At 42.1% G+C, this 21,966-nt stretch overlaps 1 protein-coding gene across 2 annotated transcripts in view; it reads left to right on the top strand.

Moving 5' to 3' along the window:
* Nucleotides 1–21,966, top strand: part of LOC122792927 (spectrin beta chain, non-erythrocytic 1-like) — a 1,986,067-nt gene that overhangs the window by 1,639,963 nt on the left and 324,138 nt on the right. For both annotated transcript variants that reach the window (XM_044060498.1, XM_044060499.1), the window contains one exon: nucleotides 12,934–13,197. In XM_044060498.1, coding sequence (XP_043916433.1) covers nucleotides 12,934–13,197 — 264 coding nt within the window. The remainder of the gene's footprint in view (nucleotides 1–12,933; nucleotides 13,198–21,966) is intronic.

Genomic DNA, 21,966 nt, shown 5'->3' with positions numbered 1-21,966 from the left:
CGGTACATGTCCAAACCAACGTAATCTTGCCTCTCTGGCTTTGTCTCCAAACCTTCCAACCTGGGCTGACCCTCTAATATACTTATTCCTAATCTTGTCCATCCTCGTCACACCCAGTGCAAATCTTGACATCTTCAGCTCTGCCACGTCAAGCTCTGACTCCTGCCTTTTTGTCAATGCCACCGTCTCCAACCCATATAGCATAGCTGGTCTCACTACCCTCTTGTAGACCTTCCCTTTCACTCTTACTGGTACTCGTCTGTTACAAATCACTCCTGACACTCTTCTCCACCCACTCCATCCTGCTTGTACTCTCTTCTTCACCTCTCTTCCACACTCACCATTACTCTGAACTGTTGATCCCAAGAATTTAAACTCATCCACCTTCACCACCTCTACTCCCTGCATCCTCACCATTCCTCTATCCTCCCTCTCATTCACACACATATATTCTGTCTTAGTCCTGCTGACCTTCATTCCTCTTACCTCTAGAGCATATCTCCACCTCTCCAGGGTGTCCTCCACCTGTTCCCTACTCTCACTACAGATCACAATGTCATCTGCAAACATCATAGTCCACGGGGACTCCTGTCTGATCTCGTCTGTCAACCTGTCCATCACCATTGCAAATAAGAAAGGGCTCAGAGCTGATCCTTGATGTAATCCCACCTCCACCTTAAACACATCCGTCACTCTCACCGCAGACCTCACCGCTGTCACACTACCCTCGTACATATCCTATACCACTCTTACACTCCCGACTTCCTCATACAATTCCACAACTCCTCTCTAGGCACCCAGTCATATGCTTTCTCTAAATCCACAAAGACACAAAGCAACTCCTTCTGACCTCTGTACTTCTCCATCAACACTCTCAGAGCAAACATCGCATCTGTAGTGCTCTTTCCTGGCATGAAACCATACTGCTGATCACTAATCATCACCTCCCTTCTTAACCTAGCTTCCAATACTCTTTCCCATAACTTCATGCTGTGACTGATCAATTTAATCCCTCTGTAGTTACTACAGCTCTGCACATCACCCTTATTCTTAAAAATCGGTACCAAAACACTTTTTCTCCATTCCTCAGGCATCCTGTCACTTTCCAAGATTTCATTAAACAATCTAGTTAAAAACTCCACTGCCATTTCACCTAAACATCTCAATGCTTCCACAGGTATGTCATCTGGACCAACAGCCTTTCCATTCTTCATCCTCTTCATAGCTATCCTTACTTCCTCCTTGCTAATCCACTGCACTTCATGATTCACTATCCGCACATCATCCAACCTTCTCTCCCTCTCATTCTCTTCATTCATCAGCCCCTCAAAGTACTCTTTCCATCTGCTCAACACACTCTCCTCGCTTGTGAGTACGTTTCTCTCATTATCCTTTATCACCCTTACCTGCTGCACATCTTTACTAGCTCGGTCCCTCTGTCTAGCCAATCGGTACAGGTCCTTTTCTCTCTCCTTAGTGTCCAACCTTTCATACAACTCTTCATAAACCTTATCCTTAGCCACCTATCTTTTTGCCATGCACCTCATCTTATTATAATGCATTTATAAAACTTTAAAAAATTTTTTTATATAATTGGAGTCAAATGGTCTAGGGTCAAACTTTCCACTAGCTACTCCCATAGAAAATAAATGTAAATTTAAATATGAAAGTGTATACAGTTGCATTGGGGTCGAACCGTCCAGGGTCGAATAGTCCTGCTTCCAGCTGTGCACACCTATGACATAGCTGAAGGTGGGCATGATTCTGTCCGCAGCTACATTCCCTCCAACAAATGTTTTTGACAGACAGGCTGATTAAATGACAAGTAGAGCCCTGTAAGTATATGTTAAACAGAGTTGTCTTTCTGGATCTGACCAGGATATTGGGGATCCCACAGATGTACCTTTTCACCTCTCATCTTCATAGGTTCATATGTAGATACTTGACTAACTGCCCTTGTGGGCCATTTTAAACCTAGCAAATTTTCCTTTCAGTGGTGAGAATCAAACCCTGTGCCTCGTGTCTGTGAGGAAACACTTTAATCATTATACCCCCCCCCCCCACCCAACACCCCTTTAAGGTTTATAAGTGAATACTAGACTAACTGCCCTAAAGGGCCATTTTTTAAGCATAGCCAATAACATGAGGTCAGATTTAAACCCTGTACCCTGTTCCGATGAGGTGAAGTCGTTAATTATACCAAACCCACTCAAATTACTAGTGTAGCTGCCGTTGTGGAATATTTTAAGCCTAGCTAATTTTCCTCAAAGGTGAGAATCAAACCCTGTACCTTTCATCTGTGAAATAAACACCTTAACCATTATGTCAACACACAACCCTGTTGATTAGGTACCTGAGACTGTTATGTTGCAGGACCACAGCTTCAGAAGCTTGGAAAGTAGATGCATTCTTCCTGAATTGGACAGGTGTGTTTCTATACACATTCCCTTATATACCCTTGGTCACTAGGGTACTACTCATCAAGGAGGAAAAGCCAAAAGTACTTATAATAGTTTACTTTTTGTCAAGGCAACACTAATTCCATCTGGTGAACAGCCAGGCAAGAGAAAAAGTAAAAAGCACCGCCTCAGAGTGCAGATCATCTGACTGAAAAGAACTGATTCCTGTTATACCCCAACTTGGATGATTTTGCATTAATTCTAGTTAGGCATGTAATGTCTGGGGACATGCTAAAGATTGTGACGGAGGATAGGAAACCAAACACTAGTAAATTCTTCTTCGTGAAAAAGATTTTCCTTCTGGTGCCAGTCCCAGACCCTTGACCCCATCAAGGGTTAAATGGCTATGGTTCAGGAATGAGTGTCAGATTTTACAAAATTGTTTTAGCTTATACATTGTTAAAGTGCATACTTTGCCATTTCAGCCTGTCTACCCATGGATCCACCCCCTGTTCTTCAGCCTTGTTTTAGAGATTCTGAAGGCGGTCCTCCAACTTGGACCACCAAGAAAACAGATTGTTCCACCATGGGATCTTAATTGTTTTAGAAGAGCTGACCCTGGATTCTTTTGAGCCAGCTGCTTCAGTTACTCTACAACTTCTATTTTGGAGTATGCTGTTTTTGTTGTCTGTTACCTCTGTGCAGAAAATTTCTGAACTCCAGGCTTTGATATACAATGTACCCTTCTCAGTGTTCCATAAGAGCAGGGTTTCTGTTCTTAATGACCTTTCTTTCTTGCCTAAGTTGGTTTCTGAGGTGTTCATTAACCAGTTGTTTTGCCCTAACTCACAGAACAGAGGAGAAGGGATCCTTCATTCCCTTGATGTACAAAGACAGCTGAGATTTTATTTCCATATGGCCAAAGAATTCAGAGAATCTGAAAAGCTGTTTGTCCACTTTGCAAAGGGGGAAGAGGGGAAATTAGTAAACAAAGTAGACCCTCTCTAAACAGCTTGCTCTGTGTATTCCTTTTTTGTTATTCAACTCATAGCAAAGGTATTCCAGGGCATATCAAAGCCCACTTCACTAGAGTCACCAGAAGCACCACCAATGTTCTTCGTGTTACCCTGCTGCAGTCATCACACTTGGGTTATCCTGCTGTCAGGCGGTCCCGCAGTCGGCCCAAATTCCAAAGTCTTGGTCCGGCGTCGGTTGCTGTTGCTTCTTCCCTGATGTCTGTGAGCCAGGGGTATATAAGAGGCATCCAACGCCATTTTCTTCAGTCTTTCTTGCCGCGCGGTGCCCGAAGCAGAAGCAGTTCGCAAGTGCCGGTCGGCCGACACCTGAGATTTTCAAATCGAGTTTCAGCCCGAAGTCTTCAAAGCTAAGTACCCCGTTGGGGAACCTTTTCTTGCCTCAGTCCGATGCCAGAAAAAGTTAACAATTACATTTCTTGTGGGAAGCAAATACCTCATAAGGACTTTGTATACCTTGCCTAGGCCCAGACCACGACATCACTGGTTGTCGGTTTTGTGCTAGGTTCAATAAGCGAACTATAAAGCGACGCTTTGATTTCGCACGACACTACTTCGGTAGAAATTTTAATTACAATATGCCATCGGAGCAACTGACTACCGGCGTGCATAAAAAATGCAAAGATAAAGACAGGCAGCCTAGATCCAAGCCAGACTCCGAGGCCTCGGCTGGGCCGGTCGCCGGTTCTAAGGTTTTCAGTGAGGTGCCTACGCAGCCCCTGGCTACCGCTGAATTGGATCCCCAGACCGCTTCAGATTCTCCAGCAGAGAGTTCTAGGCCGATGCAGCCATTTTCTTTAGGCCCTACCGACAACATTGCAGAAGGAGAAGCCGGTGCTGTAGAAACACCTTCGGTTTCTGAAGGTGTCTTCAGACCGACTACTCTCACCATAAAATCTTATGCTAAGCTTAAGACTCCTCTAAAACCAAAAAAGACTACACTTCAGTCTCCAGGTCAAGGCCCTATGCCTAAGAAACAGATACTTAAAATGGCTGAAGATTTGATTTCTTTGATCAGGGGTTCCCAACCCCTTCCCCCTGACAAAAGGCCTAGACAAGAGGAGGATTATGCCTCCTCTGATCAAGTGTCCATTTCCTCAGGCTCCTCTGAGGAACAGGATTACTCCTTTCCCCCTTATGAAGATTCTGATGCTGAAGACTCCATTCCCTCAGCTTCTCCCCCTGAAGATTATTCCTTTGGGGAAACCTTACATACCATGAGGGAACATTTCCACTGGGAAGGTCAGGACCACTCCGACTCAAAGGAAAGGCTCCAAGAGTTTCTTTTACTCTCCCAGCACAGACCACTTGCTATCCCCCCAGTTTTAGACATTGTGGATGATGTTTTCTTAGAATCTAGTCTAAATCCAGATTCTCTGCCTCCTGCTCCAGCCAAACCAGATAGATACTATAGACTGCCTGACTCACACAAATTTCTATACAAAAGCCCTGTTGCTGATCCAGAGACAATCTCCCAGGGTCACAAGGGGGCTAAGGCTTCTATGGCTAAAAATCCTGTACCCTCTGAAAAGGACTCCAGAGCACTAGATAGGTGGGGGAAGAAGGTTTACACCTCAGCTACTCTAGCTATGAGAGCACTAAATTGTCAATGTCACATGCTTAAATACCAGCAATTCCTAATGTCTCAAATAAAACAAAAGATGGGCACGCACCCTCAACAGTCTGAATTCAAGGAAATGCAGGATCTGTTGCTTGCAGCTGAACAGGTGGGCAAACATACTTTACAATGTGGTTTTGATGCCTTGGAAGCTTCCTCTAGAGCAGCTGTTACTGGGTCTGTTATACGTAGGCATGCTTGGTTAAAGGAACAATCTCTGCCTGATCATGTTAAAGCAAAGTTACTAGATGCACCCTTACAGCAGGATGTCTTATTTGGGGTTAAAGCAGAGGAGGTTTTGAAGAAAATGGAGGATAAGGCAAAATCTATGCAGACGGTCAAAGATTTCTTACAGGTACAGCCCCCACACTTCAGCAGAAATTGTCCAACAAAAAATTGGTCCTTTCCAGCTTCTGACTGACCACAGAGGGGTAAATACAGGTGCCCAAGGGGCAGAGGACAAGCACAAATCCCTTACAAACCTCGCCAATGGGGCACTGCAACACAGAAGGGAGGAGAAGACAGGTCCCAAACTACTAGAAGGCAAACACAATGACTTAAACCTCAAACTGCCAAGCAAAACTCTCTTGGCAGCTCCCTTGGGAGGAAAATTAGCACTTTTTGCAGACAACTGGAACATCGTCACAAAGGACAAATGGGTCCTAGACATTATCTCACAAGGATACAGATTCCATTTCCACACCTTGCCAAGGATAAAAGGAATGCCAAACCTGCCACAAAATTAATGGGCAGAGGCGCAGAAACAAATTACAGCTCTCATGGACATGAGAGCCTTCAACTGGTACCTACACAGGAGCAAGGCCAAGGATTTTACTCAAGGCTCTTTCTAGTCCCCAGAAAGGACAATGCTTGGAGACCCATTCTGGACCTTTCAATTTTACACACCTTCTTGCAAGTACCCAAATTCAAGATGCTAACACTACAGCAGCTTCTTCCCATGTTGGGCAAGAAAGCTTGGCTAGTAACGTTGGACCTCAAGGAGGCATACCTGCATGTCCCTATCAGACAAAATTGCAGAAGATACCTCCGTTTCATTGCAGGTTCAACCCATTACCAATTCTCTGCACTGCCCTTTGGCTTATCTACTGCGCCCAGGGTCTTCACAAAATGCCTAGCACCAGTAATTGCATATTGCATACTGCAGACAAAGAGGAATTCAAATATACCCATACCTGGACGACTGCCTCATCCAAGCAGAAAGCAAGGACATTCTCTTACAACACCTGGCTTTTGTAAAACATCTTCTAAGTTGCCTAGGGTACACAGTAAACAAAAAGAAATCAAAACTAGTGCCCTCACAAAATATGACATTCCTGGGTGCCAGCTTGAATACAATGGCCCAGATGGCTTATCTGACGCCAGACAAACAACTAAAATTAACTCAATACTTCAGAACAATGGCAACAAAGACCCAACTCCCTGCAAGAAAAATTCTGCAGGCCTTGGGCTTCATGGCATTTTGCATACTACTAATACCATTTGCAAAACTGCATATGAGGAAATTACAATGGTACCTAAAAAGCGTATGGACTCAACACAGCCACAGCTTGGAAACAATGATACCTCTCATTCCCTGCCTTCAACAGGAGTTTCTATGGTGGTCACAGGCATGTCACCTCAACAAGGGTCAGCCTTTCACCCTACCCCCAGCCAGGCAAACTATGACAACAGATGCATTGGACTATCACTGGGGGGCATACATGGCAGGACGGTGCGTTCAAGGCATATGGACTGCAGATCAAAGGAATCTGCACATCAATCAAAAAGAAATGCTAGCTGTACAAAATGCTCTGACAGTCTTCAAGGACCTCTTACATCCAGGACAGCTTATCATAAGGACAGACAACACCACAGTAATGTGGTACATAAACAAACAAGGGGGTACACACTCCTACCCTCTATGCAGGCAAGCAGTGACCTTGTGGAACACAGCACTGGCTTACCAAGTTCAATTGCAAGCTCAATTCCTGCCAGGAAAAAAGAACACATTGGCAGACGACCTAAGCAGAAACATCATGGATCCCCACGAGGGAAACTGGATCCACAAGTGTTTGCAATGATAACTCAAAAGTGGGGGCTCCCAGACATAGACTTGTTTGCCAGCCCTCAAAACTATCAGCTAACAAAATTTTGCACAAGGACTTTTCATCATCAAGCTTGGAAAGTGGACGCACTCTCATTCAGTTGGAAAATGCTGACAGTATATGCCTTTCCTCCATTACCCCTTCTCACATGGGTGCTGCTGAAAGTCAGGATGGAGAGACCCTGAATGATACTCATTGCCCCAGACTGGCCACGCCAGCACTGGTACCCACTATTAAGGAATATGGCCCAGGGCCCACCATGGATTCTACCACAAATTACCCATCTGCTCACACAGCAAGACAATCAGATTCTACACAGCCAGCTCAAAACCTTAAACTTGGCTGCATGGCAAATCACCTAAGCAACCAGCCAGCTCCTCTCTCACAAGCTGTTATGGATGTTATTCTGGATGCGAGGAGGCCCAGCACCAGGAAAACCTACTCAGACAAATGGAAAAGGTTTTGCGCCTGGAACCAAGCTAAAGGCCAAAATACCCTTCAGCCTGACATACCTCAGATTCTGCAATATTTAACTGAGATGTTACACAAAGGGCTTTCTTTTTCATCAATTAAAATCCACGCCTCAGCTATTTCTGCTCACTACAACATGGATCCTCCCTTATTTTCACATCCACTCCTAAGGCAGTTTCTCAGAGGGGCCAAAAACATTAGGCCTCCCAGGAGAGCACCAACGCCTACTGGACCTCAACTTTGTTCTGGAAAAAGTTATGCTACCTCCTTTTGAGCCAGCTTTCTCAGCTGACTTAAAGTTTATATCATGGAAGACTGCCCTGCTGCTAGCAGTTACTTCAGCTAGAAGAGTTTCAGAGCTTCAGGCACTAATGGCAGTAGAGCCTTTCCTCATTTTTCATCAAGACAGAGTTTCTCTACGAACTAACCCCTCCTTTATGCCTAAGGTGGTATCCAGTGTGGCTCTAAATCAAACCATCCATTTACACACCTTCTTTCCAAATCCACAGAACAAAGGAGAAAGACTCCTGCATTCATTGGACATTCACAGACAGCTATGTTACTACTTGGATAAAAACTAAGGTTTTCAGAAAATCTGACCAGCTTTTTGTATCCTGTGCTACAGCATCACAAGGAAAGGCTATCTCAAAACAGACCATTTCCAAATGGATAGGAAATTGCATACGTTTTTGCTACACCCACCATGGAAAACCAGTTCCTGCTAGCATAAGGCCCCACTCTACCAGGGCAGCAGCTACATCTACAGCCTTCCTCAGGGGAGTGCCAACCAAGGATATTCTGGAAGCTGCAACTTGGAGTTCAGTACACACCTTCACCAAACACTATCACTTGCCACTTTACTCTAAGACTAGAGCTGGCTTCGCCACTGCCATTTTGCAGGGCCTCCTAGCCTCCTCTAATCCTGTTTGACTCCACCTCCCATCCTTAGCTTTGGGATTCAACCCAAGTGTGATGACTGCAGCAGGGTAACACGATGAACATAGTGCAGTTTTGTACCTACCATAAATGTAGATGTTCGAGTGTATACCCTGCTGCAGTCCAGGTTACCCTCCCTCCATCCCCTCTCTAAAACCTTTCTATACCTTAAAATCTGTTACAACCTTTGTGGTGTATTTGCTTATAGCTGGAGGGATATTTTGTTCATGCTACACTTTTTATTATTGGTACTATCTACTGACCACCATTTGGGGGGGGGGGGGCACCTGACATCTGGGGCAAGAAAAACTGAAGAAAATGGCATCGGATACCTCTCATATACCCCTGGCGCACTGACATCAGGGAAGAAGTGACAGCAACCGACGCCGGACCAAGACTTTGGAATTAGGGCCGACTGCGGGACCACCTGATGGCAGGATAACCCAAGTGTGATGACTGCAGCAGGGTATACATTCGAACATCTACATTTATGGTAGGTACAAAACTGTACTTTTTCCCTCAGCGAAGTCACCATAAAAGCTGTTCTTGAAGTTAAAGCAACAACCTGGGCTTTTGCATCTTGTCTAGACATTACAACTTAGGAGAAGCCTCCTGAAGTAGAGCAAGATTTGTGTCTGCTGTCCATCATGGCCTTATTTCCCAATTCTTCTCTTCCACTTCCCTATCTCACTATGCTTTGGGAATCTTCATACATGTGAGGACTGCAAAAGTGAAAGCTATGATGAACATAGTACAGCTGTCGTAAGAATGTACCACAGTTCTAGGAGTTCAGGTAGATTTACTGTTATAGTCCTAGTACCCTCAGTGCTATCCCTTTGTTTGACCTGCTTTCTGTGGCATATGGGTTGTATTGGCATCCTAACCATTTTCATACACCTTCTTCTCTATTCCTGCATTGTCCACTTCCCTCTTTTGTCTGCCCACTTCCTGGAAATGGGAACTGAGGCCTACAGGGGTGGACCTGTAGCATACAAGGCCATTCTATCTGGTTCACTGCAGCTGTAGTCCTGTGTCTTCTTCCCGACTGTTGCTTGGGCAAGAAAGATCAGACAAAGGCATTGATTGATGCATATCTTAATACCACTGATGTCCTTGCTCTTTGGTGGAAGGGCCTTGACCAATGCCCTTAGGGAATATAAGGCTGTGGAAGGTGGGCTGCCCATTTTGGTTACCTAGAGGCAGGACTCCCAGCTGTGAGGACTGCACCAGTGATTCTACTTGAGTATCTGCATTTCTAGTTAATTTTTAACACAGCTGTACTGTCTGCAACCAATTCTTTCCATCTGTCAGTAGTTAGGCATTTTAGGTCAGCATTTCTCCACTTAATGTGGGGAAATATCTCTGTCATGATTCTCTGGATGGCTTGTTGTAAGTTGTTTGAAGTTATCCAAAAGTTACATGCGCTACTTGGCCTGTCCAAGCTATTTCTACACCCAGAACATTGCTAGAGATTTTTTGACCCCCCCCCCACATCAGCATTACACAGAAGGCCTTTCTCTGAAGGATGTTAACAGATGTACATGGTGACATAAATGGTTGAAATATTTGATATGACACTGGCTCACAAGGGGTTAAAGGAATAATGCTGTTTAGTTGGAAGCTAAGTGGTTTCACCTTACCCTCCATTTTTTCCAGTCTGAGCTTTAAAATGCTGTTTTCGAGGCCTGGTGTAATATATGTGGAACTGCCTGCATTGATGAGTTTCTGTGAATTATAAGAAGCTTTGTGGAATTTGGAAGGTTTCCCAGAAGTATTTTGTGTAAATGAAGAATTCTAAAACAGGGAAGACAGTGTACCAGCTTTCTATAACTCAAAGCTACTCATACCCATGGAATTATGGTGCCATAAGTCTGATAGATTGTACTGCTTTTTTAACCATACAAAACACTGTAAGAGCTGAATTAAGCTGAACTATCTCAGTGGTTGGTGGGAAGTAGCCACCACTGCAGAAATGAGGTGTTGTGATACTTTGTATGTTACCTTTCTGTTTGTGTGAAGCAGCTTGAACTGGTGATGACATGTTTTTGTATGTTACCTTTCTGTTTGTGTGAAGCAGCTTGCACTGGTGATAACATGGTTTTGTATGTTATCTTTCTTTTTGTGTGATGCAGCTTGCACTGGTGATGACATGTTTTTGTATGTTATTTGTGTGAAGCAGCTCGCACTGGTGATAACATGTTTTTGTATGTTACCTTTCTATTTGTGTGAAGCAACTCGCACTGGTGATGACATGTTTTTGTATGTTACCTTTCTGTTGGTGTGAAGCAGCTTGCACTGGTGATAACATGTTTTTGTATGTTACCTTTCTATTTGTGTGAAGCAGCTCGAACTGGTGATAACATATTTTTGTATTTTACCTTTCTATTTGTGTGAAGCAGCTCGCACTGGTGATAACATGTTTCTGTATGTTATAATTTTCTTTGTGTGAAGCGGCTCGCACTGGTGATAACGTTTTTGTATGTTATCTTTCTGTTTGTGTGAAGCAGCTCACACTGGTGATAACGTTTTTGTATGTTACCTTTCTGTTTGTGTGAAGCAGCTCACACTGGTGATAATATGTTTTTGCATGTTACCTTTCTGTTTGTGTGAAGCAGCTCGCACTGGTGATAACATGCTTTTGTATGTTACCTTTCCGTTTATGTGAAGCAGTTCGCATTGGTGATAACATGTTTTTAATTTCATGCTTGCAGAATGCCAGGGTACAGACTAATAAGGATGTTGGCATCCATAACAGCCTTGCATCATTGCACAATAGGTGTTGGTACAGAGAAACGGATAGGGCATATAAGTAAAAACTCCATGTGACCACAAGTGTGCCTCTCCACTGGGATACTTCAGTCTTATCTCAGCAAAGGAGGGGATTCAGATTAGATTGATGGGGGTCAGGATTCACTCCCACCACATCCGTGGTAAAAGAAAGGCACTATTGGCAGCATATGGGCCCCAGAAAAGTTCCATTTTTAATGAAAGAAACAAGACTGTGTTTGAAATAAAGTAATTTAGGTTATGTGTAAGACGTATGAGTGCATCGTGTTTAGAACCCAGGAAGACTGACTGTGAACCAAGTAAACACCTTAGGAATGTTGTCACTTAGGTAGAGAATATTGGCATTTTTGCTTTAATTGTGACATGTTTAGGTACTATTGTATCATTTTTCCTCAAGATAAAAGCAGTCCTTAAAAATGAAAGGCTTGGTTGCCTGGATGAGAGTTAATTGAGTACACCTGGCCCATCTTTGCCTGATCTGTGCTTTAAAATTATGTGATGTAGAAGCCAGCTAGGCAGTGAAAATGGGAACAAAGGCCTTGAAAAGTAGGTACATCCAGCAAAAAATCTGGACATCTAATTAGCATTAAATTTGAATACCAAGTAGCACACAAGTTTTCTCACTTCCAGTAGATATTAAGGATACTATTCAAAACCACATTTAAAAAGTGACAAAAAGGAAGGAAAACTGCAACCACATTGCCAAAGAAACAGTGTAAAATCTTCACTGGACTGTATTGCAAAATTCTACCACACAAGGTCATCTGTTTTTGCTTCAGAAAAAGGATGATGTGCGTCTTCTTTTAAATAATTATAAGTATGATGGTCACGTAGTGTGGTTTTCTGTGTACTAAAAAGTTTAAAAATCACACAGGATTAGAGCAATTAAAAAAACATTGTGTGAAGGGGTAAATCAAGCCTGGAAATAGGAATATTCCTCCACAATAGGGACAGTTGAAAAATCTGGTTTGCAGTGATACAAGCTTCTTTGACTTGTAAGAAATGTTGATGGATTTGAAAGGTATTTCAAAGGACTGTGGAGCTATAGAAAAATTCTAAAGAGAAGGCTCTCGCCTTGGTTTGGATAACCTGAACACACTGCATTGAAAGTGAGAGACAAGAGTGAATGACTGATTTGTTAATATGTTGAACAAACTGAAAGACTGAAGTAAGTTCAGTATACAAGCTGCTGTGAGAAACAGACCCCCTGTAATGACTAGAGTCCTTAATGTGCTTTTTACCTTTGTTGTCAGTAACACAAATTTATATTAAATTCCCCCTTTTAGTGAAAGAAGTATGACTGAATTTTTGTAGTAAAATTATTTGGTTTACCTGAACGACAAGAGTGTACTGTGTTCAGAACCCTAGAGGTGTGCATGCAAGTGTGCATGCAGAAGTTATACTGTATAGAAAGGTGTGAAATTGCCACTAATTATAGTACTTATTTCTTGTATTACTACCATGTCACTTCTTGGTCATTTTCTTTATAGGAATAATGTTCAGTCACTGTGTAAGCATGAAGAATGCTTTTGCACTGATAAGTAGTTATTGTTTCTTTTTTTTTTTTTTTTTTTGTTATGCAGGAAGGACAGATTTTGGTAGCGGAAAAGCCCGAATTAGAGCCTGTAGTGAAAGAAAAGCTTGCAGAATTGCATGGCCTCTGGGATGAACTGGACACTACAACTAAAACGAAAGCACAGAGCCTTTTTGATGCTAACCGCACTGAACTTTTTACTCAGAGTTGCTCTGCTTTGGAAATCTGGTTTCAAAACCTAGAAGGACAGCTGCATTCTGATGACTATGGCAAGGACCTCACCAGTGTCAACATCCTTCTAAATAAGCAACAGGTACAGTGAATGTTGTAGTTTCAGGGCATAGGTCTATTCTTCAGACAGAACTTACCACATAAATTCCAAATCCTTGTTCACAGTATGAAATTTCTATGTGCATGCTTTTTTGTTGAAGTTGATATGTGCTTGCATCCTACCCTTCTGCATTTAGTGGTAGCTCTGGCCTCAGTGCTGCTGTAGTTTAAATATGCATATCCTACTAGAGGTCCTTTTGAGGTTAGGACCTTTATATGCCTGTGTTTTATGTTTATCTTAGGAATGAGTTTCTATTTCCTCAGTCCTGCACTCTTTACAGCGTTAGTCCCTTCTCTTACTCTCTTAAGTACGCAAGTGTTTCTTTTTCAGTCCGTCATGAACTCTGACTGGGGTAATTCTAGTGTCCCATCTTTATCATGTGGACATAGGAATTCCTTAAGTATACATTGCATAGTCAAGAAAGGTGGGGCTTGGGGCCTACATGAATATGGAATCATATTCTCGTTAAAGCCAGGACATTTTACTGCCACTACCACTGCTCTCTGTAAGGACAAAAGGTACAAAAAAGGAAGAAGCATGGCCTTACACATAGGTCATAGGTCTCAACCGCTTAAGAGGCCATTGTGGAACACAGACCTAGCAATGTATGACAAACAGTCAAAATGTGCAACATCCCATTTCTGCATAGTGCAAACAGGTTCCATTTCGGTAGGACCTGACCTGAAGCCGTTATTTTGCCCAAACTGAATACTGTAAAATGCAATAAAAAACACACACTTGTTCAAATGATATAAGCCATACAAATTACTCCTTTCATATGTACTCATATATTTTGTTTGCTTATCCTTTCTTTTTTCTTTCAATGAAATTGTCATATTCATTTTCCAAATAGAAGTCCAGCAACATGCAAGTAGTGTATAGAAACACTGGAAACACAAAGATTTACTGAAAATAAAGAAATGCTCATCACACACAGACAGAGGATCACCCACTACCAAACGAAATATGTACACCTAACAATTAGTTTGTCAGATAGTTTAATTCTCCATACCTTTTGTAAGAAATGTTCAGCCAAAACAGATTGTGTGGCACAGTGAAATACTCACTAACTCCCTTTCTCTGCCTGCAGATAACTTAACCTTACATCAGGATAGACTGACTATGGATGCTGTAGTGTGCACATAGCTTACCTTACCTCAGGATAGACTGACTATGTTACTCTAGGGTGCACATAACTTACCTGACCTCAGGATAGACTGACTATGATGCTCTAGGGTGCACATAACTTACCTTACCTCAGGATAGACTGACTATGATGCTGTAGGGTGCACATATGTAAAGCCTTCTCTCCACTGTGTGGTGTTATACTGCGTAGGTGCAAAGTTTAATGTTTGCTTAACTTGCCTGCCTAGGTAGCTATTTTTTTTACTTAACATTTACTTTCTAGCTCACTCACACTGGTGTTACGGTTCTGTTGTCATCTCATCCATACTTGCGTGTTGTTGACTCCATGAGGATCGCTGGCAGCACATGATGATTCGAACAACTGGGAAGTATGATGAAAGTGAAATATAAATCATATAGGGCCCACTTGGGAATTTAATTAATTTTCAGCCCCAAAGCATTATTTTCCACGAAATTTGGCACAGTTGAGAGGTGTGTGTTGTGTGCCTTCTCATTGGCTCCCTTTGTGTTTAGAGAGGTTATTGATTAGCTCTTATACTGCAATGCCAGTTGGCTGTTATTGCGGTATATGAGCCAAAAAAAAAAATGCAAAGCAGAGCCACCACTGTTCAATGTGGAACAACGGAACAGTAGTCTTGGGCCATATTAAATGCGGAGCATTCCACACACTTCGGAGCACTTGGTAGGCAAGGCCTTACAAACGTCCCATTCTGGAGTTGCACTGCCCCCATGTGGTAATGTTGATACATACATCAAGCTGTGTTGTAATTACGTCTCAGAAGACAAACATTTTACATTGCATACAGTCTGTTTTATCTTCCTAGATAGAAGAAGAAAACAGTAATCTAGGCTCGCTACCCTTTAAGTAAATTCAGTGTGTAACTTCTGCTGCACCCTTTTTTTAACACCTTTATTAAATTATCACTTAAGACATCGGTAGACATACATTAACAGAAAAGAAAAGAAGCTGTTTTCAACATTTTTCTGTTTAAATACAATATACACCACACATTCTTTCTTTGCTACTGTTATCAGTCCAACATTACTAAAAATTGGTGAATTTCTACCTTCCCTTAAACCCCACTCCTCCTCCTGAACATTATTACGGATGTATTGCTCCCACAATTTCCATTTACTGTTATGTGATTTGCTTCTATCATTTTCTGAAGATCTGTCTTCCAGATTTTTATCTCCTTTAAAATATTCAATATCTCAAATACAGTTGGTGTAAACTTTGATTTTCATTTTCTACTAATTTCTTTTTTGGTAGCCAACAGAATTAAATGTAATACGGCCTTACTATATCTAGGCAATTCAGATCCTGTATCCCAGCTCAAAAGAATCATTCCCCTACTTACAGTCATTTGCTCACCCAGTATTTCTGACGGAGTACTCTGTAGGGAATTTTTAAAAATTGCCAACTCATTACACTCCCGAAACGTGTTCCCAGTTGCTTCCTTCCCCATCACACTTCCAACATGTGCTATCTACCTGAGGAAACATTTTTTGAAGTCTGCTTGGGGTATAAAAATTCCTATGCAAACACTTCCAAGAAAAGCTCCTAAACCTCCTGGACTTGGCTGCATACTCGGGAGCCATACATACTTCTTCCCATTGCTTTCACAGTCACTCTGACCAATCTTTTCTAACCTCCACTAATTGATTCTTATACTTACCATGCAAAATTGTATATGCCCTACTAATTCTCCTTTATTTAACAGCTGCTTCTGTTATAGATTCAATTAAAAACTGTACCAGAGCAGGTCCTTCACTTAAAATTCCACTGTCCCTTTCGCTTTGCCTGTACGCTGAGATCAAGCCCTGGTAGGTAAGGCAGTCTCTGTCCTGCAATCCAAATGTCTTCTTGGCCTCATCCTTCTCTATTACCTTTCCTGCTTGAGTTATTTGCTCCCAATATCTTGGTTCCTTTGCCAGGTTTCTCCAGTAAATTCCATTCCCCTCTTGCCTGATTTCTGTACCCTACTTCCTGTGATCCCTATTGGAAAAATCTCTTTTCTCCATTCTCATATAGGTTTAGCTTTTAGAATACTTTCTGCTACTTTGTAAAGATAATGTTCTGTATGATTGCTGTTATTCTCTTTAAGAATCTGCATCCACAGTCCCACTGTGTCTCTCTTTCTTGAACCCCTCCCTTCTTCATCATTAACCCTTTCCACTTTGAATTATAACATCCTGCTTGTCTTATGTATATTATTATTGTTCAAAGCAGGTAAAACTATGCCACCTTGTTCTATTGGAAGGATCAGCTTATCCCACTTAATTCTTGCTGTCATTCCCTCCCAGATAAAGTCCTTTAATTCTTTATTAATTATTGCCCACAACTTCTGTTCAGATTGATAAAAAGTATCCCTGACCTGTATACAATACTAAAGTGACTAAAATAAATGTTCACTGCTTGCATTTTACTATCTGTATCCATAAATAAGAGTTTACAGTTTCTCATTTTTTTGTGTTATCTTTTCTTTAGTCTCTTCCCACACTTCCTTAGCTATGAGAACAGAAGCTTTTTTAATCCTTACTCCTAAATACTTAATCTTATCATGTCCCCATAAATATGGGCATTACTGAACCAATTTGTGTGTGGGTACATCATTTATGGCTATAGCCTTTGTTTTGTCTTCATTGATTTTATATACCAAAAAGACTTGAAACTGCCTCAAAATGTTCCACAACACTGACATGTCCTTTTCTGGATTTATCATGTACAAAATAATGTCATCTGCAAATACTTTTCTTGATTACCCTACTGATTGTATCCTTGTATTTCTGAGTCCCTTATTTTCTTTGCCAATGGCTCTAAATGTAAAGCAAATAAAGGGGAGAGAACACCCCTGCCTAGTTCCTCTGCTCAAACGCAGCTTATCTGAGAGGAACCCTCCCACTTTAATTTTTGTTTCTGATCCTTCATAGATCATTCTAATTAACTTATTATTGTATCAGGGAATGCAAATACAAATGCTTCCAGTGCCACCCTTGTAAAATTCCAGGTTAATCTGTCAATGGCTTTCTCTCCATTAAGACCCACCAACAACAATAGAGATATTTTCAGACATTCTGCTTCCTTTTGGATCATCATTGTTCTATTAATGTTGTCAAATGTTTTCCACCCCTCCACAAAACCACATGGTCCACATCTATCAGTTTTGACAACACCTTTGCCATTCTTTTGGGGAGTATGCACATAAACACTTTACATTTGTGGTTTAAAATTAAAGTGGTTCTATATAAGCTGGGTCTGGAGGGTTTTTGTCATCTTTAGGTAATACAGCCACCTAGCTTTCTTCCAAGATGTTGGTGCCTCTCCACCTTTTAAATTCTTAAAAAAAAATCTTCTAGATCTTTATTACTTTCTTCTCTCCTAATTTTAAAACTTTCACAGAAATGCCATCTGTTCCTGGAGACTTTCCTGAAGATCGATTATATATCACTGTTTTTATTTCAGTACCTCCTATCTTAACTGTTAGTAAATGAGTCTCATCTACCTCTAATCATCCATAAATATTTCCATTTGTACTCTTTCTCGATTTGCACATTTCTCTTCTTTATACAAATTTTCATAAAATGTCTGGAATACCTCTAAAACCTGTACAGGATCTCTGGTTATTTCTTATTATAGGTTCTCTAGGTTTCATGTCATTGATGCCCGGATGTTTATTTGATTTTATACAGAGAATTGTTGGTACAAGATGTTCTAATATCATATAAATGTTCATAAATCTCTAGGTTTGGTGGCAACCCTTTCAACATTCTGTTGCCTAAGTTGTGTTAAAAGTTTTTGTGTTCTGGAGTTGTTATCAGAAAATAGTTGCTTAACTGCAGTCTTCCTAATCTTGTACATATTGTCCAGATACTCCCTTATTTTCTCTTTAGCACTCTGTAGATGTTCTTCGTGTTTCACTGTTGCAGTCATTACATTTGGGTTATCCTGCTTGCAGGTTGCCCTCAGTCGGCCTGAATTCCAAAGTCTTGGGTCCTGCGTCAGTTGCTGTCGCCTCTTCCTTGACGTCAGGTCGTCAGGGGTATAAAATCTGCAGCCGACGCCATTTTATTTCTTTCTTGCCGCACGGTGCCCGAAGCAGAAGCAGTTCGCAAGTGCCGGTCAGCCGACTCCTGAGATTTTCGTGTTCGAGTTTCAGATCCGAAGTCTTCATTAAAAGCTAAGTACCCCATTCAGGAAACTTTTTTCTTGCTCCAGACTGATGTCAGAAAAAGTTAATAATTGTATTTCTTGTGGGAAGCAAATACATCATAAGGACTTTCATTCTTACTGTATTCCTTGCCTAGGCCCTGACCATGACGTTGCTAGTTGTCGGTTTTGTGCTAGATTTAACCAACGCACTATTAAGCATCGGTACGATTTTGCTTTAAGCTATTTTGGGCGAAGATTTAATTATACAATGTTGTTGGAAAGCCATCCGACTCCCGGAGTTTACAAAAAACGCAAAGAAAAAGACAGGCAACCGAGGTCCAAAACCGACGACGAAGCTTCTCCTAAGCGAGTCGCTGGTTTGCCAGCTCTCAATGAGGCGCTTTCTCTGACACCCGCTACTTTAGAGTCGCAGGCCACTACCAACTCCCACGTGGAGTTGGCCAGGCCACAGGAAACTCAAGGTATTGGAGCCTCGGAGATTATTCCCTCAGATGGGTCCGGAGCCGCTGAGCAGGCATCGGCTTCTGAGGGTGTATTCAGACCTAAATAATTATATATTAAACCGACTTCAAAGACAAAGACTAAAACACCTTTAAAGGCAAAGAAACAAGTTCACCAGTCACAAGGACAGGTCTCCATGCCCAAAAAACAGTTGCTCAAAATGGCCGAAGACTTAATTACCTTGATCAGGGGTTCCCATCCCCCTCCTGATAAGAGGCCTAGGCAAGAGACAGACTATGAATCTTCAGATCAGGTTTCCATTTCTTCTGATTCCTCTTCTGATCAGGAATACTCTCTTCCCCCCTATGAGGATTCTGATGCTGAAGAATCAATTCCTTCAGCTTCTCCTCCTGAGGACTACTCTTTTGGGGAAACCTTGCATAACATGAGGGAGCACTTAAACTGAGAGAGCCAAGATTTTTCAGAATCTAAGAAAAGGCTCAGAGACTTCCTTTTACTACTTCAACACAGGCCTCTAGCTATTCCACCTGTGTTGGACATTGTAGATGACGTGTTCTCGGCATCTAGTCTGACCCCTGACTCTTTACCTCCAGCTTCTTTTAAGCCGGACAGATACTACAGGGTCCCTGAGTCTCATAAATTCCTTTTCAAAAACCCTACTGCAGACCCAGAAACTATTTCTCAGGGTCCAAAAGGGGTCAAGGCTTCTACTGCAAAAAATCCTACCCCCTCTGACAGGGATTCTAGGGCTCTGAATAGATGGGGAAAAAGATTTACACATCTGCTACTTTGGCTGTAAGGGCCTTAAATTGCCAGTTTCATATGCTCAAATATCAGCAATATATCATGACACTGCTTAAACAGAAAATGATGGCAAATTCTGAATGTGCAGAAAACAAAGAAATGCAGGATTTATTGCATGCAGCTGAACAAGTTGAAAAGCATACTTTGCAATGTGGATTTGATTCTCTGGAGGCCTCCTGCAGGGCCGCTGTTATGGGTTCTGTCATTAGGAGGCATGCTTGGTTAAAGGAACAAAATCTGCCTGACCATGTTAAAGCAAAATTATTAGATGCTCCTTTACAACATGATACCTTGTTTGGTGTTAAGGCAGAAGAGGTGTTAAAGAAAATGGAGGACAAAGTTAAATCTATGCAAATGGTCAAGGATGTCTTACAGGTACAGCCACCTAGATTTAGCAGACACTGGCCTACACAGAACTGGTCCTTTCCTGTCTCAGACAGACCTCAAAGGGGCAGAGCCAGACGCCCTAGAGGCAGATCACAGCCGCATGGATCCTACAAGTCTAAGCAGTGGAGTGCTTCTACTTCCAAAGGTGGAGAAGACAAATCACAATCATACAGGAAACAGTCCCAATGACTTCCCCCCTGTCTGCGCCAAGCACTTATCTTCTGGCAGCACCCTTAGGGGGAAAACTAGCACTTTTTTGTCAAAATTGTCACATTATAACTCAGGACAAATGGGTTCTAGACATAGTGTCACAAGGCTACAAGTTTCACTTCCATACCCTGCCAAAGGCAAATGGTTGGCCAGACCTGCCAATGGGCAAAGGCTCAAAAACAAGTTGCAGCTCTCATGGACATGAGGGCTAATCAACAAATACCACAGCAAGAGCAGGGACAAGGATTTTACTCAAGACTGTTCTTGGTACCCAGAAAGGACAAAGCATGGAGACCAATACTGGACCTATCTATTCTAAACACTTTCCTGGATATACCAAAATTCAAGATGTTGACCTTACAGCAGCTTCTGCCCATGCTGGGCAGCAAGGCTTGGCTCGTGACTTTAGACCTAAAAGAGGCATACCTGCATGTCCCAATCAGACAATCATGCAGAAGATACCTCAGATTCAAGGCTGGCTCAAAGCATTACCAATTCTCTGCACTGCCCTTTGGCTTATCTACTGCCCAGGGTCTTCACAAAGTGCCTGGCACCAGTAATTGCTTACTGCAGACAAAGAGGAATACAAATATATCCTTACTTGGACGACTGCCTCATACAAGCAGAGAACAAGGACATTCTACTACAGCATCTGACTTTTGTGATAAGACTTTTAACATGCCTAGGGTACACAGTCAGCAAAAAGAAATCAAAACTAGTACCCTCTCAAGAGATAATATTCCTGGGTGCAAGATTAAATACAACTGCCCAGATGGCTTATCTCACTCCAGACAAACAAAGGCAACTATCTATTTCAAGGAAATGGCAACAAAGGCCCAGTTATCTGCAAGAAAAATTCTGCAGGCTTTTGGCTTCATGGCATCCTGCATCTTACTATTTCCATATGCAAGACTGCATATGAGGAAAATTCAATGGTACCTAAAAAGTTTATGAAGTCAACATTGTCACAGTCTGAAAACAATGATTCCTCTCATTCCCTGCCTACAAAAGGAGTTTCTTTGGTGGGCAGAGACATGTCAGGAAAACAAGGGACTGTCATTCACTCTACCCTCTGCCCCCAAACCCCAACTACAGATGCATCAGACTATGCTTGGGGGGGTCCACCTGGCGGGGAGATGCATTCAGGGCATATGGAGCCCAAAACAAATGCATCTGCATATCAACCAGAAAGAGATGCTAGCTGTTCAGAATGCTCTGACAGCCTTCAAGGACTTATTTCATCCAGGACAACACCACAGTTATGTGGTTCATAAACAAGCAGGGGGATACACATTCCTACCCAGACTAGCCATGGCATTGTGGAACACAGCTTTGACTAACCAAGTACATCTTCAAGCTCAATTCCTGCCAGGAAAACAAAGTACTCTGGCAGACGACCTGCTTAGAAATCTTATGGACCCACATGAGTGGAAACTGGATCCACAAATCTTCAGCATGGTAACACAGAAATGGGGGAGCCCAGACATAGATCTATTTGCCTCTCCCCAAAATTATCAACTGGACAAATTCTGCACAAGGACTTATCACAGACAAGCATGGAATTGGATGCC

This window comes from Protopterus annectens, chromosome 2.part0, assembly GCF_019279795.1.
Source record: "Protopterus annectens isolate FY-2018-M chromosome 2.part0, PAN1.0, whole genome shotgun sequence".
Classification (NCBI taxonomy): domain Eukaryota; kingdom Metazoa; phylum Chordata; order Ceratodontiformes; family Protopteridae; genus Protopterus; species Protopterus annectens.
The sequence above is the reverse complement of the archived record's forward strand: the minus strand, read 5'-3'. Positions and strand labels throughout refer to the sequence as shown.